Source organism: Triturus cristatus, chromosome 6, assembly GCF_964204655.1.
Source record: "Triturus cristatus chromosome 6, aTriCri1.1, whole genome shotgun sequence".
NCBI classification, from domain to species: domain Eukaryota; kingdom Metazoa; phylum Chordata; class Amphibia; order Caudata; family Salamandridae; genus Triturus; species Triturus cristatus.
Genome location: NC_140589.1, coordinates 812,332,205 through 812,359,847, shown reverse-complemented (window position 1 = coordinate 812,359,847; position 27,643 = coordinate 812,332,205). Strand labels below are relative to the sequence as shown.

The 27,643-nt window shown below is 47.7% G+C and overlaps 1 protein-coding gene across 1 annotated transcript in view; it reads right to left on the bottom strand.

The window, feature by feature from the left end:
- Positions 1 to 27,643, bottom strand: part of AKT3 (AKT serine/threonine kinase 3) — a 740,092-nt gene that overhangs the window by 571,224 nt on the left and 141,225 nt on the right. The window contains exon 2 of the mRNA XM_085611402.1: positions 22,626 to 22,801. Coding sequence (XP_085467528.1) covers positions 22,626 to 22,671 — 46 coding nt within the window. The 5' untranslated portion in view covers positions 22,672 to 22,801. The remainder of the gene's footprint in view (positions 1 to 22,625; positions 22,802 to 27,643) is intronic.

Below are 27,643 nucleotides of genomic sequence, written 5' to 3'. Positions count from 1 at the left end.
TCACTATGCTCATGGCATTTCCATGACCGTATTTAATTTAATGAGGAACGTCATTTAAAGACTCCTCTACCTGCCCGCGTCACCGGGGCATGATAGTTGGAGTCCGCACTAGTTGCATGCAGGGCGTCTCAAGGTAGGCACTCGATGAACTTTTGGAACGCGTATAGTGTAGCGCACTAGATTAACTAAATTGCCAATTGTTTTACCATCCATCTACTTATTATTTTTATTAGTAGAGACAGTCCCACTCCGCCCGTCCCCTGATGGAGCTTCGTGCCATAGAAATAAGGTAACTTTCGCATGACTAACAGCGCATGAGCACTTTCTATTTTACAATGAAACACAACACGTAGGAATGGCTATTACACCCCATTGCCACATACCACAATAAGAGCAAGCGAAAAGCGGTGAAAATATTAACACAGGTGGCGCTTTATTCGCCTTTAATATATGAAGCACCGCACGTGCTTTGGCACTACCCGCGAACTCGTAGATAACTTTGTTAGCATGCCATCTTCACTAATGTAAGGCACCTGCATATAAACTATGCCCTTGAAAAGTACTGCAGGATTTTAACTATTTCACAACCACCATAACGGCACCTTAATTAGTGAATAGAGTTTGGAAACCGGCGCAACTACGTACAAATGCGAGATACAAAAAACCCCGATGTGTAATTTTGATGTGTAGACTTTCATTCCAGTATGTTTATTTGGAGTTTCAGAAACACATAACATTGTGATTTATATAATCGTTGAGCATCAGACAGTGCAAGGATAAGACTGACTATTGCATGTTGTTTGTCATTTATGGTCTTTTCTCCAGTTACAGGTATAATTTGTGCTATTCAGCAGATGCAAGAAGAAGGGTAAGTGAACCACTTACCTACGCACACTATAAAGACGTGTGCAACAACACGGTCCTGAAGAAAGCCCAATGACCTGAGAGGGCTGAAACATGTCGACCAATCGCACTTTAGAACAGGTGCAATAGAACAGTGACTTTTCTATTTACGCACCGCCCCACCCTTTTTAGGTCTCGCCTGACCCAGCGCATGCGCTGGTCTGGCGAGACATTTTGTGAGGGCTCAAAAAAGTGCTACCACTGTAGCCTAGAGCTACAGTGCATGTGCACGGGCACGCGCGCCTCACTTTTGCAGCCGCTTTGATGTTTGATCGCGATCACTCACTTTTTCGGCCGCGCGGCCGCTTTGATGCTCTCCGGGAGCCTATTTATTACTTCTATGTAGTAATGGTGGCACCCGTGCGCCGCCATTACTACAGAGCAGTAATAAACAGAAACAAGCATTGGCATAGCCAATAGGTCTCGCTTTTGGGACCTTATACGTATTTAGTTCTGTAACTGTTGCATGGCTAAACACTTATAAGGTCCCAAAAGCGAGACCTATTGGCTATGCCAATGCTTGTCAACTTTACCCCACCATCAACATAATTAAAAGGCATTCTGATGTAATGGAGGTAATTTTAAACTCACCTAACTCTCACTTGCACAATCACTGATCACTACTGCCAATGCCAGTTGGTCTCCCTCCAGGTGGAGGAAAGCAGGACATAAGACGATGATGATGCAATATACCGCACCAACGGCTTTGAACGTGAATGAGGGTTTTAAAAGACGGACAGACTCTAAGACCCTGGTTAATAACAGGACAGGTGATCCATTCTCTTTTGATTATTCAGTTACCGGAAAGAAGTCGAATGAGTCTCAGCTTCTCTCCCACCCCCTTCTTTTGGTTATACGACGCATATTTAATTTTGGACATCTAGCAAAATGCCAGAGAGAGGATGGATTCTGAGCGGTGCCAGTTCATTACTACTCACAGACTTTTCCACATGTCAAAACGTTTGTGCTCGAGAAGCGGAAGCCTAAATCAGGGTTCACTTCCGGATAGGTCAGAAAAAAAATACAGCGTAGAAAACAAATACAATAAAATTACAATTATAATGCAGCACCTACTGAAATGCAAACGGTTCTTTTAGACACGCATTTAAAAATTGCTGCACACGTGGAAGAATGACGTTTCTTTAGAGCAGTTGTCAAACTTCCAGGAAACAAGCAACTTTTCTCGATGTTATTTTCCATATGTGGTTAAGGATGAAACAAAACCTCACCACACATCTGTTTATACGGTTTGTGCAAACGCGAACTCGACACGCCCAGTCGTACTTGCAAGGCTGGTGTGTAAACAGACTTTGTACTTGCAGTGGGCCGGATGCCAGCATCTTTCTAAGAAAACCCATGTATGCAAATTGTGTGGTCTCGCACCACAAAAGACTTGTATTATGCAATGTAAGCAGACTTAAGACAGAATTTACCAGCGTAGCTACGACTAGACGATAGATCTTCGTTCTTTTACAATGCGACCTATCATTGGGCTGTTACTTCTTTTTTATTGCCTTACGTTGCCACAAAAGACAGATTTATGAAAACCCTGCATATTCATTTTGTTACTGCACTTTCTCGCGCGGATGAGAAACGCATCACGGCACAGTCTCATCTAAACGCCCCTTACCCTCTAAACTCGCCCCGATCATCCCTAAAAGGGGCCTAAAATGCCCTCTCCTCACTTCCCCTACCGCTCCCGAGAATCTGCGTCTCGGAAAGCACCCTCACCCACAGTAGAGGCCATGTCCCACCTGCCACCCACAGTATAAGACAAGTTCCACCTCCCACCCACAGTATAGGACAAGTCCCTACTCCAAACCACAGTATAGGACAAATCCCTACTCCAAACCACAGTATAGGACCTGTCCCACCTGCCACCCACAGTATAAGACAAGTTCCACCTCCCACCCACAGTATAGGACAAGTCCCTACTCCAAACCACAGTATAGGACAAATCCCTACTCCAAACAACAGTATAGGACAAGTCCCACCTCCCACCCACAGTATAGGACAAGTCCCTACTCCCATCCACAGTATAGGACCTGTCCCACCTCCCACCCACAGTATAAGACAAGTTCCACCTCCCACCCACAGTATAGGACAAGTCCCTACTCCCATCCACAGTATAGGACAAATCCCTACTCCAAACCACAGTATAGGACAAGTCCCACCTCCCACCCACAGTATAGGACAAGTCCCTACTCCCATCCACAGTATAGGACAAATCCCTACTCCCATCCATAGTATAGGACCTGTCCCACCTCCCACCCACAGTATAGGACAAGTCCCTACTCCCATCCATAGTATAGGACCTGTCCCACCTACCACCCACAGTATAGGACAAGTCCCTACTCCCATCCACAGTATAGGACATGTCCCTACTCCAAACCACAGTATAGGACAAGTTCCACCTCCCACCCACAGTATAGGACAAGGCCCTACTCCCATCCACAGTATAGGACCTGTCCCACCTCCCACCCACAGTATAGGACCTGTCCCACCTCCCACCCATAGTATAGGACATGTCCCACCTCCCACCCACAGTTTAGGACAAGTCCCTACTCCCATCCACAGTATAGGACATGTCCCTACTCCAAACCACAGTATAGGACAAGTCCCACCTCCCACCCACAGTATAGGACAAGTCCCTACTCCCATCCACAGTATAGGACATGTCCCACTTCCCACCCACAGTATAAGTTCTGTCCCACCCACAGTACAAGTTATGTCCCACCTCCCACCCACAGTATAGAACATGTCCCACCTCCTACCCACAGAATATGTTATGTCCCACCAGAAGACTACCAGCCGGATCAGTTCTGTGCTACCAGTATCTGGACCTTCAGTACTCTTGTTCCAAGACTGCCCCATATCTACTGCTTTTTAGGAAAAACCTCGAAACACTCCTTTTTTGGCAAACTTCTCACCATAGAAGGTGGACCCCAGCCCCAAAGGTCAACAATACAAAGCATGTGACATGCTCCTCAAGGTGACATCTGGTTATATGATGAATTCGGAGACTTAAAGCGCACTGATGCAATCATAATTTTAATTGTTTTAAAATTAATGTGAATTTGTATTTATATTATTGTTACACGGTGGATTTGTATCAGATATCATATGCTTTTATGGTCTATTTTTACCAGACAGAATAAAGAATTAGACCTTCCATGCTTTTGTTCCAAGACTGCACCCTTATCTACCGCATTTTAGGGAAAACCTTGAAACAGTCCTTTTTTGGCACACCTCTCACCATGGAAGGTGGACCCCACCCCAAAGGTCAGCAACACAAAGCACATGACATGCTCCTCAAGGTGACAAGGGTTACAGAACCTTACACTCTGTCCAGACGCATCAGATTGTACTTAATTATTTACTCTACAGGGCACACGTGCAAGTAGAAGTAATCTTGTGTGTCTAGCACTGCGTAGTTAAATTTGTTAACTTGCCGCTCTCGCTTTATTGGCATGACTCAAACTATCTATTAACGCATCAGACTGAATTTGCAGGCAGGTAGTGCATGTATATGAATTATTTCTGTACTGTGCAAATTGAGAGGACAATGCTTATTGTGTTTATGGTGTTGCTTAGCCTCCATTTCAAAGCACCAATTCGATAAACTGATGTCGGGATTTTATCACATTTGAAACTTTATCTGACTTAAAAAAAAAATTACATTTTGAGATGTTGATAGGCGAATTGGTCCCATTCATCTCGGAATTTCAGTCATTTTTCTTTTTATTATTTAGCACCAATGATCATGTTAACTACCACTGAAAATACAATTAGAGAGACCTCTATTCTGTCCCTCCCTAAACTACGACGAGATAAGATGTAATTTAGTCCCTATCAATATAGAACATAGATTTTATATACCAAGAAAAACCTAAGGTAAATGCCTCCTCCGTGTTTATCTACTTCCATCCAGGAAGACCAGTCTGGCTTTTATTCTAGAGCCAAATACGTTGCTCAGTGAATGCCAGGTATCTGAAGAAATGGACGTCACAACAGATAATGTATCCCTGCCAACTCTAATATCAATACATAGAGAAATCGTTTAATATAAATGGGTGGCGTTATTTACAGTGATGGAAAGTTTGAGCGGGAGCTGAGATGTTGGCCGGGATCCCTCCGCTTTACAGTGCACCCACTTCCAGGGTGTGAACCAGTAGTGCTTAATTTGTTTAAAAAAAAGAAAAAAAGCGCCAGGGCTCTCATCACGGGGCCACTGCAGCCTGCTCCACACATTGCCTCTGCTATACTGCAGATGATAGAATACAACAACTACCCACCACACTCCGGCAAGTGTGATTAATTCGGACTATTCCAAGCCTCCAAAACTATACAAGCATTTGCTATGCAATAGGTTTCGCATTTGCGAGAGTTTAAGCTATTGCCATTGCAAATGACAATGCCTTTTATTTTTCTGTTTTGCTAATTCACACATAAGTAAAAGGCTTTGTCATTTACAATGCCAATAGCTCAAACTCTTAAATGCGAGACCTATTCAAAGAAGCGACCGCCATTGTTCTGGCTGCTTGGAAAGTGAAAGTGCGCATGGCGCGCTGAATGTTGCTGGAAAGCATGTCCTGCCTGCAGTAGGAAAAATTAATTAAATATTAAGGCATCAGAGGGGGCATTAACAGGGAGATAGAGCAGGCAATAATGGCATTAGGTAGGACAATGATAGCACACGGAATAGGTTAATAACAGGGCAATAAATAAGGAAAAAATAATACTTTAGAAAGGGTAATAATACTGCATCAGAGAGAGCGTTAAGAGGGCATCGGGGAGGGGAGGAGGTTAACATGGCATCAGAAAGGACAATGATAGGGCCTCAGAGGTGTTAATAACGAAGCATCATTGGAAAGAATAACAGCAAATTAGATAAAACAATAACAGGGTGTCTGAGAGAATAAAAGTGGTGCTTCAGATTGGGTAATAATAGGGCATCCGAGAGGGCAGAGGAGCGAATCAGAGGTGCTGTAGTGTGATGAGAGGGCACAATAACAAGGCATCAAAAGAGGACAATGATAAGGCGTCAGCGAGGACAAGACAATATGGCAGGGCAATAACCAGGTACCGGACACAATAATGGGGCATTATAGAGGGTAATAATAGAGGGAAATGGAGCATCAAGACCTGAAATTTTATAATACCTACTTGGGACGCGGCCTGGCCGCAGATGAGTCTTAGTGTCTGTGTGTCCAGCGGCTGCAGACGGGAGGCGCTTCTAGGCAGCAACATACTCTGGCCTGCAAGGGCTGGCTGAGGCACTGCAGGCAGGCTGAGCTCAGGCGAGGCTGCGATTCCGGGAGCATTAGCCACCCGGCCTGCTGTTGTGAAAGTTCAGAGCGGGCCACCCAGTGATACTGTCCTGGTGGCCACTTGACGCTGAAATACCCGGGTCAGTTCTCCAAATGGGCTGCATTACTAGATAGGGGTAAAAAGAATAACAACGCTGTGGTAGCGTCGCGGCCGCCCCCGGTGCCAACTGCCTGCTGCAGCTCTTGGAGCTGCTCCATTACTGAATTTGCAGCGTAGCCCCAAACCATACATCTCGAGGGCGGATCCAGCGCCGCTTCCAGCATCCTATTGGCCAATAGCTTATGAGTCAGGTGGTCAAGGATGTGCCTCTTGCCCCGGAATGTGCATTCAGGCGGCCGTTTTGAATGTGCAAAACCAGTATCTCAGTGTAATCGGAGCAATCCGACACCCGTTGTACCTAATGTACAGAATGCTGAAAATAATTCTCGACTCGCTCGAAAAACATTTTGAGTAATAGGTAATTGCTCCTATTGCATTATCTTTGTAAAAGTTTTGAAACATTCTTTTTATGAAGCGAATTAAACAAGATACTACAAGAATCCTATTGAAATCAAAAAACAATGCATTTTCTCACGTTTGCTTTACCTGATAATGGCATTAGCTTTCATTAACTTCCAATCCTGCCCTTCAAAGATGGCCGCCTTTGTTGCAGTTATCTCCAGGAAGTAGGCGTGGCTGGTTGCCGGTGTAACTCCAGAGCTCGGAGCACGATCCCTCCGCAACGCAGACAGACTGGAATTGCCTCGCGCATAATGCGAAAATGAAACGAGCTTACCTCACGGTAAAAAAACCAAGCGGCCGCGCGGAACGGGGGAGAGGAGGGGGGCCACGCCCCCAACCAGATGGCACACTGCAGGCAATTAAGTGCGAGCGGAGTGAAACTGTAGTCAGGCGCCGCTGCCTCGGAACTACACGGAAGTTACCATAGGGCCAACAGCCAACGGAAATCAAGAAAACAACAGCAATGCCAGACTTAAACCAATCATGAGGGGCAGTAGAAATTACACTGAGTTGAAGCCAATATACAGATTACTTTAAGTCTCGCTGAGACAGCGCATGCAGCGCATGCGCTGCCAAGGCGAGACCTAAAAAATGGCTTGGGCGGCAGCTAATAGTTATTTTAGTGTATACTGAACTAACCCCTTTACCACGGCGCAAATTCCGCAGCGGTGCGGGGTGTTCCATTGAGTGGGCGGGGCCGCGTCGGCCAATGGACGTGCGCAGCACTACCGAAGTAGTGCATGCGATGGCCGTTGGCCGACGGGCGCACATAACGGGTTAAGAATTAACTGTTGTTGTCATCTCTGAATTAGCTAGACAGTTCCACCTTGTGGCACACTGTCACAAGCTCTGGTGTTGACAATTAAGTGTCCGTGCTGAGCACCAGAAACCACTGGCTCAAATTAAACACTCTGAACCAGACTCCAAGTGTCTGACTCGTAAAAGGTGGGTAGAGATACGCAACCATGTCTCCTCTCCTCAATACTTTTTGCCCTGGCAAAGGAGCTACTAATGTGCACTGCAATGAAAGCGATCGGGATGGAGTACAGTTATTGTTGGTAAACCACACGCAATCTCACCATACACAGACAATATAATGTATTTTAGGGTGTGACTGCATCTCTCAATAGATACGTTCCAATGATTTGCCAGAGTTTTTGTTTTAAAAGTCCGGCATTTTCGCCGAATAGGAGACCAGTGTGAGCTCCATTGCAGAACACCTCCAGACCACAGATCTTGAAATAGAGTGGAACACATTAAAATACTTGGGAGATCAAATATACCACAAAATGCTGATGTTACTGATGGTGGCAAAATCTGCTCCAATGAAATATCTACTTTTGCAAAAAGATCCCTTTATTAGTCAGTCATGGGCCAAAGTGCACCAGAAAAAATGGTGATCCAGACTCATGGAGTATTCAGAGAAGGTATGCAATGTGGACTGAAATTGTGTGGGACTCTGCTAGATGCAAGATGACCCTACATAGACCTCATCTGCCCATAAACTAGGTTTGGAAGTACCAGATTATGAAAGGTACAAAGTGGAAGCTCAGCTACAATGGGGAAAAAGTAGTTATGTCCGACATTGACCAATGAAGCCAGGTTGTCCCACCCAGAACTGGAATTACTTGCCAGCACAGTTTTTGGTCACTAATATACAGAGGGGAGATTGCCCAGAGTACAGAGATTGTTTACTATTCTGCTGAAATAGAGGACTGACTAGATCTGCCGCCATATCCCCCAAGTCTGCCATTTAAAAGTTTGGAGACCACTTGTGTTTTGAGACATAAATTAAGGGAATGCGCTGGGATGGCACCGTGGGGCGGGCTTTGTTATTCAAGGAACCTGTTATCCTTTGATGATCTCTAAAACGAACATTTTAAACCAGTGGGACAATTCCTAGCATTTCCAAATATCGTTAGGGTTATAAGGCGTCAAAGGGCATGTGCCGATTCCAAACCATCTAGACGCATTTGCAGTTGACACTGTTGGATGGGACCAAAGTTAATAACATTATTGGACAAGGCAATAGTTTCACTCTGAACAGGCAATCACCTGGTCAAAAGACATGCGATGAGGGTTCAGGGAAACTGAATGAAAATCTGATTTTTAATGCAAGGCTTTGAGGAATGTACACTTAATTGCTGCTCTGTCATTTTTTTTAATAAAGAATCTACTTGACAACCAAGAGATTGATCAACATGTGTGCCTCTGTCTCAGATACTTGCACTTGGTGCAGAGCAGAAAAAAGCCAAACTGCGGAGAGGGCAAGGGAAAGCACATGACACTCAGGCGAGGGACTCCCTCATGTCTAAAGGGGCCCAAAAACAGAAATGATAAACCTCCTTAGATATGATCAGTTTCAGGTGGCTCAAAGTTACATGTTGCAGACTGACTGCCTTATATTGCTTCACCTACATACCTTGCTTTATTCTCACGATAGATGTTGGCAAGGTTTCGTGTCTGGCTACTTTTAGTGGTTAAGCTCAGCCCCATACAGATTTTCAGGCTTACAATTACTTGAGATGGATGACAACTTTTCCATTCCCTCGTTTTCACACCCTAACTTTGCAGCTTGAGGATAGTTGAACAATTGATACAACTTGCCACTACATACAACTCAATGGAATATCTCCTAAAAGTTTGGGGTTGGATTTGTCTGCTGAATGAACTGCGGCGAGTCAGTTACCAATGGGACGGTGAACTTTAGCCGCATTACGGTCAATCCTCAAGGGAGAGAGAGCACGAGAGGAGCGAGGGGCATACTCCTTACCTGGCATACGACGGGAGCGCTGGACTACGGCTCCCAGGTTTCTTGGAGACTCCACCCCCACCCACAGGCACTTCCGCGCCCGGAGGCGCTAAAACAGACGGCTCCCTCGGTGGAGCGGGGGAGAGAGAGCACAAGAGGAGCGAGGGGCATACTCCTTACCTGGCATACGACGGGAGCGCTGGACTACGGCTCCCAGGTTTCTTGGAGACTCCGCCCCCACCCACTTCCGCGCCCGGAGGCGCTAAAACAGACGGCTCCCTCCGCGTCGCGGGCGGCGCCGGGCTGAGCCCGGGCAGAGGGCGGGCCCTCTGTGGCCCTCAGAGGCCTGAGGAGACTGGACTGGGCCAGGTACTTTATATGTCCCTAACTGCCCCAACCGCGCCTCTGAGCTCGTAAGCTATTTAATATCCGTGTATGAGTAGTGTTTTTGTTCTCTCTTTCCTTTTAATTTGTTTGCGAGTGCGTTGAGTATAGGGTACCTGTGGAAGTTATATTGTATTATTCTACATAATGGTGAAATCGAAAACAGATAAAGTGATGGTAGGTCCTGCTACTTTAGATAACTTCTTGGTAAGGAAAGTAACCCAGATTAATAAAGACAGATGTGTATCTTTGGGGAAAGATACTGTGATAGACGAAATATCATCAGAAAATTTCCCTATTAGTCAGACCCAAGACTGTGAAATTAATACGAGTGATGTTAACTCTACTGACCGCCCAGTCCCCATCTCCGTAGATGTGGAGGTTTATTCTGATTCCCGGGCTTTGTTGAGTCCAGTCAGTGGAGACACTGGAGTGTTGAATGAGATCGAACCTGAAATCAGGCATTTGAGATCCTGTAGAACGCGGTCTCAAAGGGAGAATGGGAAATATAATAATTTGAAGTCTAAGTAAAAAAAAAAGGTTGGTAAGGCTACTAGTAGCCCTGCAATAACAACCCCTTTTGTATTTACGGCCACTAACGGTAATGTCAGTGGTAATGTCAATGGTAATGGGAATGGTAATGGAGCAAACTTAAACTCGGATCTGTTTGCTTCACTTATAAAAAACTTAGAGGCTTCTCTAACAGCAAAAATAGAGGAGCTAATTAAACCACTGTTCACTAAAATTGACAACCTAGTTAAGGAAGTGACAAGGCTGGGTGGTTTGTTATTGTCTCAGGAAATTATAACTCCTAGTGGAAATGTACACTTTGGCGGAAAAGGGAGAGATATCGCTGAATCTGATTATTCACAAAATAAAGGGAGGGGGGACTCCATTGCTGCAGTTGTGACAGGACCTATAAAATCTATTCGACCGGATATTCCAGTGGTAACCACTCTGCTGCACCAATCATCCATAAACCCTCATAGCAGTATATCTCCCAGACCCTTGAGGCATAACCGCTATCTTAATTTACCACCAGACTGTGCCCCGTATGTGGCCGTATTGACTAATGTGCCTCCCTGCGGCACCCACCCTGCTTCTCCTCATGATGAATCTCATATCTCTCTGAAAAACAAGACTGTGGCTTGGCTTAACAAAAATTGTGGTTTTCCGACCTCATATTTTGATCAGATATTAACAGTAAGGCGTGTAAACTGGGTGGGTCCGTCCAAAAAGTCTGGGTCGGGGGATTGCATAGTTGTACATTTTCAATATCCCCAGCATGTGGCAACTGTTCTTCTGAGAGCCTCCACACTTGTATATAATACGAACAGTATTTGCGTACGCCCCCTGGGATACTTTTATGCGCACCTGTGTAAACCACCATCGCAACAGAGTTTAACCAGGCGGGGGCCCGAATCTTTTACACCCGTGCAAGAGCCCCAACAACTTCATAACATCATTAATACCTGTGGCTTAGGTGGTCCCATTGGTACCCATAATAGGGGCGCCAGTACAGGACACTATCAATATGGGTCGAATTTAAACCTACAGAACAGGTATGAGGTGTTATCTGGACTTGAGTTGTGTGATTGACAGGGAGCACCTGCAGCTCAGGACACTAGGGCTACAGGTGAATCTATAAACTCAGATAACCAGGTGGCTAAAACGCCAGGATGCCTTGTTGTCTCCTGGAATATTGCGGGTCTTGCCGCCAAAATGGCTGATGAAAACTGGGTGACCTTCATTAAGCAATTCTCGATTGTCTGTCTACAAGAGACTTGGGAACTGGGTTGTAATCTCTTCTTAGAAGGGTATAAGGCCTTCTTTGTGCCAGCCTTGCCATCTTTGCGGGGTAGGCCCAAGGGGGGCCTCGTAATTTTCGTTTCCATATTAATATCTTGTGAAATTCGAAGAATTGAAGCTCACCATACAGGTGTAATGGGCTTAATTCTAAAAGGAGGTAATGTCTCTGCTGGCTTGGTGAACTTTTATAATGCTGTTTATGATAATACTGGCAGGAATCATATTTATTTTTTAAATTCTTTTGTTTCTAATTTCATGGGAAATGTGGGCCATAACCTCATGATTATGGGGGATTTTAACCTGCATCTTTGTACAGACCCATTGAACAAGTGTCTCCCAGAAATGATTTGTGATCGTGCTGACGGTCTTCATATGGAGCACACAAAGGAAGGGGAAATGTGTAATGACTTACTGAATGACCATGACCTCTCTTTGGCTATGTCATTAAAGGACCCGTTATTTCGCTTTGATACCCCTACTTTTAAGGGGCATGGGAGGGGTACCTTCATAGATCATATTCTTGTTTCACGTACGTTGCAAATTTTTGTAGACTGTTTTTGTATTGTTTCCAGTGAATTTAGTGACCATAACCCTCTTACAATCTGTTTAAAATGTCCATGGTTTAAAAAAGGTAATAAGATCATCCATCAAGGTAGACTGGGCACAACTGATGGGAGGAGGTGGTTAAAATGGTCTATGGTCTCTGCGGATACTCTTTATAAGAATATCTCCACAGGGTGTGCAGAGGACATAAAAGTCTGTATTAATGATGGGTATGAATCTAGGCTGGTCTTAGAGGCTTATCAAAATATCACGGAGAAGGTCTCAGTGTTGTTATCGGTCCCTAATAAAACTCGGGCTAATATTGCCCCAAGATGGTTCAGTCACGATTGCACCTTAGCTGCACGCAAATTGAGGGTTGCCTTGTCAGTAACTCCGAGGAATAGGGAGGTGATAAAACTCTGTAGAAAGGAATATAAGGCTATTATTGCTGCACGTAAGGAGTTTTTGAGGAAAGAGGCTTGGGAGGAACTGCTTGAGCCCTCCACCCTGAATAGTAGTACCAAATTTTGGACTCTGGTGAAGAAACCCTTTCTCACAGAGGACCCCAGAGACGGACTGGTTTGTTGTATAACCAAAGAGGAATGGGAAAGTCATTTTAAAAGCCTGTACTATTCCGTGGCCGATGGAATTATGGTCACAGTTCCCCATGATAGGGATAGTACTGCCATCATCTGTGACACAAGGGAGGTCCTGGCTGCTATAAGGGGTCTTACTGCAAATAAAGCGCCGGGTCCTGATGGGATCCCACCGGACCTTTATAAATCTGATCCAGACTTCTGGGCTCCCATCTTGGCTGCTGTTTTTAACGCAGCGGCCTTAGTGGGTTGTCCCGGAACATGGGGCATGTCAACTATAGTTCCTGTCTTTAAGAAGGGAGATAGGGGAAGTGCCCTTTGTTATCGACCAATTTCCCTCATCGATTCGATGGTTAAGATCATGGGGAGAGTTATACTTCAACGTCTAACAAGTTGGACGAATGAAAATAACATTATGTCTACCTCCCAATACGGTTTCTGCGAAGGGCGCTCCACTATAACCCAGTGCCTCAATTTGTTTCTTATTCTGAATAAATATACTGTTGTACAGAAGGGAACAATTCACCTTGCCTTCATGGATCTGTCCTCAGCCTTTGACTGTGTTAACAGAGGGAGGCTGTGGCGGACCATGAAGGATAAAGGCATTGATGGGGGGATTGTGGAGTTCCTAGCGGATTTGCATAATGATACAAGAGCAAATGTGAGGTTTTCATCGACCGGGGAAACTACAGGAAATTTTAGTATTAACAAAGGAGTGCGGGGGGAGGAGCCTAGCGCGCAACCAAGATGGCCGCGTAGGTGCGAAGCTCCCGAGGACCTCCGCGACCTCCTGAATTAATCCTGATTATATCCTGTCTTTGATGAGGGGACTGTGTCTGTGTACCCGAGCTGAGGCGGCACCCGTTTTCCGTTTTCGAATCGGACCCCGGACACCGGTGGGAGCACCGATCGAAGATTGCGGCCTTCTCCGCGCCGGCCCCCCGGATTGGAGTTGTGGGGCGATCCGGGGACAAAGCGAACAACAGCGGCGGGCAGGGCTGGGCGACTCGCGTACCCCGCGCTTTCACTTTCGCTTTTGCGCCCTCCTTGCCCTCAAGCGAGGTAGGGTTGCGGAGCGGGGTGCGGTGGTGTGGCCTTGTCCCGGTGCCCGGCTGACCCGCCGGCTGTGAGTTGTCCTGCGGTCCAGTGGTCACCCCCCCCCGGAACCCGTGAACTGGTTTATCGGCCCTTTCGAGGAGATTGGCATGACTTTGGGAGTGCGACATGTCCACAAAGCAAGATGGCGACCGGGCAAAGGTGAAATCGACCCGCCGTGGCCCGGCACATCAGTCTAACAGCATGGACCGCTACACCCTCCAGAAGGGATCTCCAGAGGCACCGCGTACATCCCCCGCGGGCCCGACTGAGGCGTCTGCTCAGCCCGCGGATCTGACCCTCCGGGACGTCATGGGCGCCATTGCCGAGATGAAGGCCTCGGTGGACCAGCGCTTTGATACTCTGGCGCAGAAGATAGACTCGGCCCTGGTGGATGTGGGCCTGGTGAGAGCCGACTTGTCTAAAACAAATGACCGGGTCGATTCCCTGGCCCACACTACCTCGAGTCTCACTACAGACGTGGCGGCCCTTCAAAAGGAGGTGCACCGGCTTGGCCAGGCGAGCGCCCTGATGGACCGTCGATTGGAGGACTCCGAGGGTCAGGCCCGGAGGAACAACGTTCGCATTGTCGGGGTGCCGGAGGGACGGGAGGAGGAGGCGGCAGATTTGTTTGTGGAAGACCTGATCCTCACCCGTCTCCAGCCCCGGGGGCTGAGTAAACTTTTTGCGGTGGAACGTGCTCACAGGGTCCCCGGAGGAAGACCTAAGGCCGGAGCCCCGCCGCGGCCTCTCATTGCCCGGATTTTTAACTTTCGGGACAGAGACGCTATCCTGCAGACTTCCAGGCTACAGGGACCGGTCAAGCTCGATAATATGGACGTGAATTTCTACCCTGACTTTACTCCGACGGTCCAAAAGCAGAGACTGAGTTTTCTCGGAGTTAAACGTCGCCTACGGGACCTGAACCTTAAGTACTCAATGCTTTTTCCAGCTAAGCTGAGGGTGGAGGTGGATGGTCGCACGCACTTTTTTGACCGTCCCGAGGCGGCTGGGGACTGGTTGGATACTCTGCCTGGGGATCGGGGCCGGGGGGGTGGGGGGGGTGCGGTTGGCGGGGAGGGCTCGCCGGATCAGAACTGAGGGGTGAATAGTAGGCCTTGCTCTGGACAACATTCCGGTTACCATTCACTGATCGTGTATGTTCCCCTCCTATGGAGGTCGTACGGGGTCCATTGGGGGCTTTCCCTCCTCCTCTGGGGGACTAGTTAGTTTTTCGTCTATGGGGCGACAGGCACACTGCACTTTGGGGGGGCTGTCTGGGCTCATGCAGGGGTGCAGGGAGGGGGGAGTTCTGTTGGGATGGGTGGGCGGGGGTGGAGTGTTGTTTGTTTGCACCGCAAGGCGAACCCTTTACTGTATTGTTGTTTTCGAGATGCTCTTTGGGGGACGACTGATGGCTTCCATGTATGATGGGGGGTAGGGATTTGACTGTGTTATCATGGAACGTTAACGGACTGGGGGATAGGATTAAGCGTGGTGTGGTCCTGCAGTATCTGAAACGAATTTCACCAGATGTGGTCTTCCTGCAGGAGACACACCTTATAGGTAATTCCTTTCATGCCATGAATCGGCGAGGCTATCGCTTGGTGGCCCATTCGGGCTTCACTTCGGGCTCGCGGGGGGTGGGCATCATGATTAAGAACTCGCTCCCATTGGAGATTGATGAGGTGCGCCATGATGAGAGGGGACGTTACACTGTCTTGGTGGGTAGAATGGAGGGCAGAGTGGTCGTTTTTGTATCAGTGTACGTTCCGCCGGGGTTGCAATCTACCACGTTTGCGGACCTGGGGCGCCTCCTCCTTGACCTCCCGGGTGGGCTTCTGGTAGTTGGGGGGGACTTCAATGCGGTGGCTTCTGGGTCTATGGATCGTCATCCCCCCAGGGACCTCCCCCGGGCACAGGCGTGGCTGTCCGGCCTTTTAGATACACTAGGATTGGTGGATTGCTGGCGACTAAAGCATCCCGCGCAGCTGCAATACACCTTCCACTCGGGTGCCCATGGTAGCCTCTCGCGGCTTGATTATGTCCTTGTCCCTGCGGCCTATGCTGGGAGAGTGGGAGAGGTGCGCCATTTGGCGCGGGGTATTTCAGATCACTCCCCACTACTGTTGCACTTTGATGTCTTCCCGAGGGGGGAGGGCAGGGTAGCCCCAATCAATGCCTGGTACCTGCGCGACCCCACTATTCGAGCCGAATTGATCAAATCCTTGCAGCGGTACTTAGAGGAGAATGTGGGGTCTGTCCCTTCGGCTATCTCCCTGTGGGAGGCTTTTAAGGTAGTTCTCAGAGGGGAGGCCCTCTCCTTTATCTCCCATGCCCGGAGGCGCGAGCGGGAGGAGGTAATCCGGGTGGAGGCCGAAATTACTGAACTAGAGGGTGACCTGGGGAGCGGGGTGACGGATGCCACATTGCATGTTCTACACCTCAAGCAGGCGGCCTATAGGGCCCTCGTCACGGAGGCGGCCAGGGGCCTCAGTAGAGAGCAACAGGGGCGACTGTATGATGTGGGTGATAAGGCTGGTAAATTGATTGCGTGGTTGGACAAAAAGGAGAGAGCGAGTCGTGTGGTTCCGTTGATCGAGAGGATGGATGGTGTGTGTGTCACCGAGCCGGACGCCATTGTCTCCTGCTTCGCGGATTATTTCCGCGAGGTGTATTCCCCGGTTTCTCCCTGCTCGGAGGAGGATTCCCATGCCCTGCTTCGGGACATCGCGCTGCCCTCCCTTTCGGTGGAGGACAGGGATTCGCTGGACGCTCCTCCCACCTCGGACGAAATTGCCCTTGCTATCCGCTCGGTCGCATCTGGCAAGGCCATGGGCCCCAATGGCATCCCTATCGAGCTGTATAAGCTGCGACCGGATGTACTGGCGCCCCACCTGCGCGCGATGTTCCTGGTGGCCCGCTCGCGGGGTTCCCTTCCGCCGGACCAGCGTCTGGCCACGATCGTGGTGATCCACAAGGAGGGGAGACCCCGTGAGCGGGTCACATCCTATAGGCCTATCTCGCTCTTGAACGCGGAGCCCAAAATCCTCGCCAAGGTGCTGGCCAACCGGCTGGTCGGCGTGGTGGGCGATTTGGTCCACCAAGACCAGTCCGGCTTCATACCCCATCGCAACACGGCCCTTAATCTGCGACGCTTGCACGGGGTGCTCGCGCGTGTCCCGTTCGTGCGGGAACCGGCCATCTTGGCGTCCTTGGACGCCACCATGGCGTTTGATACGCTCGAGTGGCCATACATTTGGGCGATGCTGGCGAAGTTTGGCTTCGGACCGGGCTTCATCAGCTGGGTCAAGTTGTTGTATTCCGGCCCATTGGCGCAGGTGGTGGTGAATGGACGAGTTTCGGCCCCATTCGCACTGGGACGGGGCACGCGACAGGGTTGCCCCCTGTCGCCTCTCCTGTTTGCACTGGCCCTGGAGCCCCTGGCGGAGTGGCTGCGGTGGCACCCTTCCATCCGTGGTCTCCGCTGGACCCCCGAGCATGAGGACCGTGTGTCCCTCTACGCTGATGATATCCTTCTATATCTCGCCTCCCCGCGTAAATCACTGATCGTCCTAGTTGATGTTTTGCGCTCATTCGGTCGCAACTCAGGCCTCGTCATCAACTGGGCGAAATCCTGTGTATATGTGCTTGCCGGGGAGGCTCCGGTCCTACCACGGGACTGTCCGATCCAGATTGCCTCCCAGGGGTTTCGGTACCTGGGTATATATATTACTCTGGACCCGGAGGCCCGCTACGAGCGGAATTTGCTGCCCCCCCTCCAGCGCTTGAAGGAGGACGTGGTGCGTTGGCGGCGTCTGCCGCTTTCGCCGCTCGGCCGAGCGGCCTTGTTTAAGATGATGTCGTTGCCGCGCTTTCTGTACGCTCTCCAGAACACTATGGACTTGGTCCCGGCGCGCTACTTCCGTGAGGTGGAGAGTTTGCAGCGTCACCTGTTCTGGGACGGGAGGCCACGTATTGCCTTGGCTAAATTGACGCTCCCGTGGTACGATGGGGGGGTTGCCCTCCCGGATATTAAACGGTATTACTGGGCATCCCAGCTAGCTGCGATTAATCATGGCCTTTACGGGCCCGCCCTGAACCCGGCATTTGAAATGGACAAGATGCTCCTGCCCGGTGGCGACTACAATCGAGCGCTCTACTCTGGCGCGCCGGACCCTCGCCTGACGGGACCGACGCGTGTCATGGTGCGTGTATGGCACGCGGCTAACGCAGCTATGGGGTGGAAGGACCGTTTGACCCGGGCGTCACCGCTATATGCGTCTGCGAGGTTGGGCTCCCTGTGGACCTCGAAGGGCTTCGAGAAGTGGGACACGATCGGCATCAGCACAGTGGGAGATCTCTGGACGAGGGGGGGATTCAAAACTTTCGAGACGCTGCAGACGGAGTTTCAGTTGCAAGGCAGTGAGTACTTTCGGTACTTACAAGTCCGCCACGCGCTGGGCTCCGTCTTCCCGGATGTCGCGTCCATTCCGGAGTCTTCCCCCCTGGAGGACAGAGTGCTGGATGGCCATGTCCCAGACAGCACGATCTCCCTTATATATAAAAAACTGATCAACGACCGATCGGGCCTGCTGACTGGCCTCCGCGAGGCCTGGGTTGCCGATGGGCTGGAATTGGACGACGAGGACTGGATTTCCGCGGTGGCCTCTCCGAAGGAGGTGGCCATCCCGGCTCGCCTTCGCTTCGTCCAGCTTAAGATCCTCCACCGGGTTTACGTGACGGGGCCAAGGCTTCTACGTATGGGCTTTGCTGAGGATGGACTGTGTAAGCGTGGCTGTGGTGCTTTGGCAACTTTCTTGCATATTCTGTGGGAATGCCCAAAGGTGGAGCGATTCTGGCGTGGTGTGCACGAGGTCCTGCGAGTGGTTACGCGTGTCGCGCTGTTGCCTGAAGCGAGGAGATGCTTGCTGAATGTGTGGGAGCCAACTGACTACTCGGTTCCGCAGACGCGGTGGGTGACTCTGGGATACATGATAGCTAAGCGTGACATTGCTCAATTGTGGGGATCCCAGAGGCCCCCGGCGGTGTCGGCCTGGAAAGAACACATGGATTGGTGTATGTTTCGTGAAAAGGTGGTGTATGTTGCGAGGGGTAAGCCTGGGGCGTGGGTGAAAATCTGGGGCCCCTGGAACGCCTATCGCGGGGGTATTTGCGAGCCGCCACTGCTGCCGGCTGCCTCACCAGCTCCGTCCCCCTAGCCGACCCCCTCCCCCAGCCACGGGCACGTGGTTCCCCAGTCCCTGATCTGTTCTCATTCCCCTCTTCAGAGTTTGGCGATTGGTTGGGGTCCCCCACTTAAGGAGCGCGTGCTGTCACTTGGGATTGCGGGTTGCCTTGCGGGTGTGATTTTTTTGTGTTGTTGTGTTTCGACAAAAGGAAACCGTATTGTGGGTTTGGAGTTATGTGGCCTGCACTACTGATATCTCCTGATTTACCTTTTTGCACCGCCAAGAGATTTTTCTGTATATATGTCATATGCTTCTGCCACTCTAGCGGCCGGCCAGACGGTTGTAGGCCCATACCTGTAACTATTTGAGATTGCAATAAACGGTTTCAAAAAAAAGAAAAAAAAAAAAAAAAAAAAACAAAGGAGTGCGACAGGGAGGAATTTTGGCCCCCTTTCTTTTTAACTTTTATATAAATGATTTAGAGGCTGATTTACTAGAGGTAAAATCAGATTGCCCTAGAGCCGGTGTAAGGGGTATTCCTGTACTTTTATATGCCGACGATGCGGTTTTAATTTCACGTACAGAATTAGGTCTACAGGCACTTTTGAACGCTTTTAACAAATTCATGTCTGATAGGGACCTCATGGTCAATAATTCGAAATCTTACATAATGCATGTTGGCCGTCAACCTATAAAGAAGTTCATTTTTAAACTAAATGATGTTTTGATCCCCATCACCCAGACATTCTCTTATCTGGGTGTCCTATTTGACACGAAGCTCAGCTGGGTCCCACACTTGGCTAAGAAAAAGGGGGAAATGATTAGAGTTAATGCCTCCATTTTCAATTTCGCATCTAAATTGGGGAAAAAGCCAAATGTGGCCTTGATGAAATTATATAATGCCAAAACCATTGCCACTGCAGCATATGGCAGCGAGATATGGGGCTACATAAATGGCGAACAACTACAAATCGTTGAAAATAACTTTCTAAAGCGTCTGCTATGTGTCCCAGGTAGCACACCGAATCTAATTGTACATGAAGAACTTGGCTGCCCGTATCTATCCGACACTGTTGGACTGAAACCATTGTTATGCTGGTTAAAATTATGGTCAAACGATGAGATTCCCTTAACACATTTGATAGTGGAAGACCTCGTATCACTTGATTATGCAATGTGTGTACCTTGGCTTAAATATTTAAAGTCCCAATTTCAGAGGCTGGGTCGCCTGAATCTGTTTGTGAATCCTAGGGATATAGTTAAAGGTGATGTTACAGCAATTAAGAGAGCTTTTATTTTGGATTGTAATGCTCTTAGAGATGAAGTCGAGCTTCTGAAACCTAATGTTAGAAAGTATATCATGTTGAGTACTTGTGATACCATGGAAAAGTATCTAACATGCTCCTTTACCTCTCATGAGAAATTTTTGTTGACCCGTTTTAGGTTTAACATCTTCCATCATCTTTTAATTAGACCTAAGTCGGACATTTTTAAGAAACCTGCAGCACCCTGTGGCTGCGACGGGAAGTCTCCACAGGACCTGCTGCATTTTATGTTTTTATGTACTTTTTATGAATATCCCCGCAGGCGTTATCTTGTCACACTTTTAAAGAAATTAAATTTTAAACAAATTAGACCTGCCCTTATGTATCTACAGCTGTTGCACCCGGATAGTGTTCTCCAGGTGCTAGAATTCCTAAAACTGGCTATGAGACTAAGAAAATGTTTAGATGAGTAACTGTAAATTACTATGTAGCATCCGCAGCCCAATGCATTAACACACTTTTTCTGTATTGATTTTGAATATGCACTCTTTTAGAAATTTTATGCGTTGTATGTATTTGTGATTGACTTTGTAATTAATTGTGATTTTGTGATGTCTTAACATGTATTGCTAATTTTTGTGTACTTTTGTGGATTGAAATATATCCGAAATAAAGTCAATATGATGATGATGATAGTTGAACAATTGATACAACTTGCCACTACATACAACTCAATGGAATATCTCCTAAAAGTTTGAACTATACTGTTCTGTGATTTTTAGTTTTGTTTCGGTTTGTTATTGCCCATGTTCTATAATATTATGTAGTAACGTAGAACAACAAATCTGTACATCAGTGATGGGAAAGGAGTAAAAGGAAGGCATATAAAGGTTGATGCTTTCATATACAAGAAGGATGCACTCCTGAGGGGTGATTCAGAGTCATTTTGGACTATGTGTTGTATTCGTACATACCTTTGTGAATTAGCTACAAAACAGCGTAAATAGGAATATAATAGAACTATTCAGGCAATGTATACATGCAGTTAGCAGACATTTTTTTTGCCAAAAGACCATGTGGCATTCCAAATAGTTGCTCCATATTTCATTACTAGCAGACAAGAGTGACTTTGGAAAGGGGACATGAGAACCACTGGCACTACGGGTGGGAGGAGGAAGGGTCCTGGGGATCCAAGGATCCTTACTATGTCCTCTCCCTACAGGTGCCATAAGGGGGTAGCAACTGTAGGCGCAAGGGTAAAGGTGTTTCCCCAGTTGCATGAGGTCACATGCCTCTTTCACAAGTGTAATGCCCCCATAAATAGTGAACGTGTCTGAAATAGGCCCCTGTGCAATGCATACTGTAGAAGATGTCACACTAGTGTCTACAGATGCTTGTTTGATTTGCAGATGCATAGAGGGTGCAAAAATCAAGTGCAAAAGGCCACCTGTGTACCCTTGGGACTTCAATAACCCAATTTCCTGTTCTCAATTACACACAACCACCATAAGTCTCTCAAAACAACTGTTATTCGATGTCAACTATACTACCAACAACAAACCATACCAAGCTGGGCCTCAGGAATCCTTATATCTGAATGCTAGAAACAAAACAATTCCTTGCAATAATGGCAAAACAGAAGCAAATCATTCATTTTCTGTTTTGTTAGGGATAAAAATCTTACAGCTCGCAATTTGTACAAAATCTTGTTTTTGGTAGATGGGAACCAAACACTGTAAACGTTTTATTTCTAAAACAGAGAGATTGTGGTAGGCCTCTGCGTTTAAACGGACTGACCAAAATAATACAAAACTACCTAACTACTTTTACAAAGTCCTCATTTCAAGAAGGATTGCCAGAAGAGACATGCTTGCAGACAAGTGAATACAAAAACAGCTAAACCCCTTATAAAATAAATCATCTGTTACGAACCAAAAACAACAACACACCCACCTACCCTGGCCATAGGAGGCAAACTAACTTTGCAGAAATAAGCCAGGAACGGATCTTTCCCTGCATAACACAGGAAATGGGACACACATAACAGAAACAGACTTTGTGCCCCTCCAGTCACAATATTTAATTCATGTGTCACTTGACCGTCAACGCTGCTGGTCAAACAACATACTTCTCATCACTTCACTGCATTTTTCATCGATTAGTCATGCCTCTAAATGTGGTCACAGAACTGCTTCCATGTTGTTGAGAAGGACTGGTGTTGACACAGAGCGACTGCTTCAGTTTTTACACTTACCCCTCTTCTGCACCCAGCCTTCCTTGACAATAGTAATGTCAGTCATGGTAGCTCCCCTCTGCGCCCCCAACTTGAGGAATTTCTTGCTGCTGACTTCGGAGCTTTGGGGCTGCAGTCCTTTTCCCTCCGCTAGACTGATGCTGCGGGCCCTACCCACGGTTCAGCGATGAGTCAGCCTGAGAGGAAGTAAGCAAGGAAGAATTTTACTTTTCCCCCCGATTTGCAGTCTTCACATAGCTAAGGCAAACAAATAAGTCTTTGTGCATGTCCACAAAGGGTAAGCCCATACAGTTTTAAAAAACAGTCCATTCATGGTGAGGAAACAATTAATTGAATTGCCCAGGACAGAAAGCACAGCTCTGTCTTGTGAAACATGTCACTAGGAAATGATTAAAATGCTCCCTTAAGTGCAAACTTGATGCAGTAGGAAACGAGAAAGATTAGGAAATATATTAATTAAAGAAAACATAGGTATTTAATTCAAAATCCAAATAAAACCACAAACCACACCCAGGAGCCTTTAATAATGCCACAATATGGACGTGCTGTGCATTGCTCTCTCCAGCACTGTTCCGAACACATCAAAAGCAGTGAAACAAAACTGGTCCAAAATGTGTATGACAAAAACTATGCTCCTTGTCAGAACTTTTTTCAGGAGGGCCACGGGGCAAGCAGGAGCAACTGGGCCCAAATGCGTGAGCAGAACACGGATGTCTCGTGCCCGACTCACTATGGGTCCTAAACAACTGGGCCAAGTAACCCTTCACCACTTGATTTTCAATGGTAGCACAGGTCGAGCAGTCCAAGGCTTCTTGAGGGGAAGGTATAAGCAAGGGGGGGGGGGGGGGGGGGGTGGGGACAGGATCACAACTCAAAATACATTCAGCAGCAGAAATAAACAATTGTCCTGTCAAATACTTGGTTTTATGAAAAAAGATTATTTATATACGAACACAAAGTGAAATACATCATACACAAGCAATACACACAGACCCCATGAGGTAAGGGCTCCAGTGTTCGATAGATAGGTCCCCAAGTCCCATTTCCCTCTCGCCAACAGTAATGGTTATTCCCCATTCACTACAGGTGACATTCAGGTTGAGCCCCACTAGTAGTTATAGTCTCAGGAGTACCACTTCTATTCTTCCAAAAGTCAAAAGTGTTACAGCGCTCAATGCGCTATGTGAAATAACAAGTTCCCCTGGGGTCTTCTGGCCCTACGATCAGTCTAACCCGCTCTGAGGGGTTGTGCTACTGGAGTATCAGGGAGAGTTTCACTCTTGGACGTCTCAGAGAGCTGCACCTGCTGCAGACAGCGAGTAGCACTTGTGGCTCTGCAGGGCTGGGCATCCACAGCGCTTTCCTGGGTGAGACAGTTAGTTCCTCTGATCCTTTCCATGTAGTGGAGAACGCTGGCTCAAGTTTTGACCTCAGTTAGGGCTCAGGCATGCACAGATCACCACGGCATTATCTGCTTACGACGGTGGAACCAGACAATGTTCCTTGTTTTTTAGGTGCCCCCTTCAACCATACTGGGTCACCAACCTTACTCCGCGCATGTGCGAAGGCCTGATCGGCACGGCAGTAACTTCGTCATCATGATGGACCCCTCTGGCATATGGGGTCGCCAACGTCAGTACACACATTGGCTATGGCCGGATCGGCAGTCATGCAATCTGCACAGCGGACCCCTCCGACTTCAATATGCACACGAGCAACAGCTTGATTAACATGGCAATAACCTCCTTATCACAGTAGCCACAGACTTCCCTCGTCACACAGGCTAAAGCCCGATTGGCGTTGCAGTCATGCAAACTTCACTGGCCCCCTCTGGCATACAGGATCACCAACCTGAAACTGCCCACAGGAAACAACGTGATCGATGCAGCAGCCATATCCTCATACCTAGTTATGGGGATCCACTTGCCAGGATCCCCCACTGGACCTTGCTCGCTCCAAGCACTCTCCTCTTCCTCTCAATGCAGACTGTTCTCGGCAAGCAGGCAGGCACTTGTGCTACAGGCTGTAGGGACTGGTGGTCTTGTATTTTCCTTGTGATGTCCCCTTACCCAGCTAAGAGATTGGCAGGCTTTAGCCCCCAGTTCACAGGCAGAACTCTTGCAGAGCTTCTCCTCTTTGACATACAGCCCAACTAGCTGCTCGACAGTTGACACTTTGGGAGCCTCAAGTTTTGTAGTCCACTTCCAGAACCAAATATGATTTAGGGTCGGAGTCTTAAGTTTGTAACAGGGGTCTATTTCCTTTTAAAGTGCCCACTTTTCTGCCATGCCCTTCCTACAGAAAGTAGACTGCCACAGCAGAAGCGACTCCAAATCTGATCTTCCCAGTCCGTGAAAGTGACTAGAAGTTCACATCTGGATGGTATTCACAGTGATCGGTGTCCCAAATGGTTATCCCTGGGCCGCAGCTCTACTCTTTATGATTCTCTTATCAGCCCCATCTTCTTCCTGAAAGTTGTCCAGGCCCCTTTTCAGTGACCTCTCCCGAATCAAGCAGCACCCTTTGAAGTCTACTGAAGAGCCTGGCTCCCCTGCCTCTAGTGTGTGTTCTACCCAGCTCTCAAGAATGCAGCATTCCACAAATCTGTCAGGGGGGATTCCTCTATCTCCCCATGCTCCTTCATTCAGCCCTGGGACTCTCAAAATGGAACCCAGAGTCTTCAATATTTGTACCATTCATAGAAAATAGACACAACACACATGCAATGACCCGTGTGTTGCACAGCATTACATATTCATTTGATGTAGACCAAGGGTGAGTTAAGCATACAGCAGCAGAACCTTACATGTGTGAGCCTGGAGGACTAACTCAAGTGACACAGGTGAAAAGGACTTGTTCACTCATACTGATCACTACACGGTATGCTTTCACAACTATGAGGGTAGCGCTTTGAGCGCCCCTCCCGGTCCAACAATACCGCAGTCCTTGAGACAAGCCTAAGTCACGGCGCAGACGCATAATCCAAGATTGTCAATGACAACAAAAATCAGCACCAGGGATCCAGATACCATTACAGCTAAGGCACTGAGGGCAGGGGAGCATATCCATCACCATGCAAGTCACCTTTCCATCTCAACATACTATATATTCTCTGTAACACATCCCCGAGTAACTTAAACCAGTGGTTACGCAATAAGGCAATTGGACAGAACAGCCAAGAGGCCCCCCTCTCGAAAGGGTGCAAGGGAATTGGTAGCTGACTGAGACAGTTGAGCAAAATGTAGTCTGATGGATATTGGGGGCTTTCGGGGAGGCATTTAAGTCTGGTTGCCGAATGTACTGGAAAAACATACCTCGCTTTATAGCACAAGTGTAAGTTTATTCCGTATGTCTTTTGGAGGAATTCTGATGTTGAATCTAAACAAGAAATAGGACATCAAGTGATGTATTTAGTTCGACAAACTTCATTGTGATACGTTGAACATGATACTGATACTGTGTCTTCTTTAAAAAAAAGAACACCTTAAAACATGCCAGCTGTTTATGCAAATCATACACTCAGGAAGTACTGTAACATGCGTTGTGCACTGTTTACATCTCAAATTACATCACTGACGACATCATCAAGTGAGTGTGTTTGCTAAAGGTTTATGAGTGTTAAATATGTAAACTAACCTTCTGCAAAAGTTAAATTAGCATACTAGGTGTACTACTAATGAGTGATACTATGTTTAACATATGTGATCTGAGTGACTGACTGTCTGCATAATTGTTTGAGTGGGTGTCTAAGTGGCTTTATGGGTGGGTGAGTGGGTGCATGAGTGGATGTATAGGTAAGTGTGTGGGTTTCTGAAAAGATGTATGGGTGTGAGAGTGGCTGTGTGGATCTGTGAGTGGCTGTGTGGATCTGTGAGTGGCTGTGTGGATCTGTGAGTGGCTGTGTGGGTCAGTGTGTGCATGTGGTTGTGTGAGTGGGTGGGTGAGTGGTTGTATTGGTTTGTAAGTGGGTTTGTAAGACATATGGGTGTGTGACTGGGTGTGTCAGTGGTTGTATGGATGATTGAGTGGGTGTGTGAGTGGGTGTGTGAGTGGTTGTGGGGGTGTATGAGTGGGTGTGTCAGAGAATGTGCAAGTAGTTGTATGGATTTGTAAGTGGGTGCAGGAGTGGCTTTATGGGTGTGTAATTGGTTGTGAGTATCTGTGGATAAGTGAATGGGTGGGTGTGTGAAGTGCCTGTATGGCTGAATGAGTGGTTGAGTCAATGGCTGTATGGGTGAGTGCCTGTATGGGTGAGTGACTACGTGTGAGTGGCTGCATAGGTGTATAAGTATGTGTGAGTGGCTGTATGGCTGGGGGTGAATGGCAGTGTAGCTGAGTGAGTGGGTGCATGAGTAGCTATATTGATTAGTGAGTGGGTGTGTGAGTAGTTGTATGGGTCTGTGAATGGGTATGCGAGTGCTTGTGTGGGCATATGAGTAGGTGTATGAGAGGCTGCATGGGGGTGTGGGTTGGTGTGTCGATGAGGTCATCAGTGATGTCATTTGGGATGTCACTGACCAGGTCATAAGTGATGTAATATTTGAAGTCATAAGCAGCGCACTGCGTGGGGCATAAGTTATAGTTAGCTCAGGTAAATGTAATTTCATTGGTTTTGTACGTGTGAAATCTGAGCCTAACTGTATCGTCCCTCCAACCTTTATTTTTTACACTGAATTTTTAAGGTTTTATAAATTGCATTTCCTAACTGTAAACTGTAACCTTTGAGAGTGGGTGTGTGAGTGCCTGTATGGGTCTGTGACTGGGTTTGGGAGTGGTTTTGTGGGTGTGTGATGGCTATGTGAGTCTGAGTGGGTGTTTGACTAATAGAATGGGGCCGTGAGAGTGTGTGAGAGTAGGCCTGTGAGTGGGTGTATTTTTTTTTTTATTGGCTTCTGGATCCGCGCATCCATCGCAGATTCACAAGGGGGCCTTGCAGAGCACCACAATGGATTTGTGGATCCTCACACGTGTAAACGTTTTTGGGCAATTTCTTTGCCATCAGGATTCCTCACCGACCT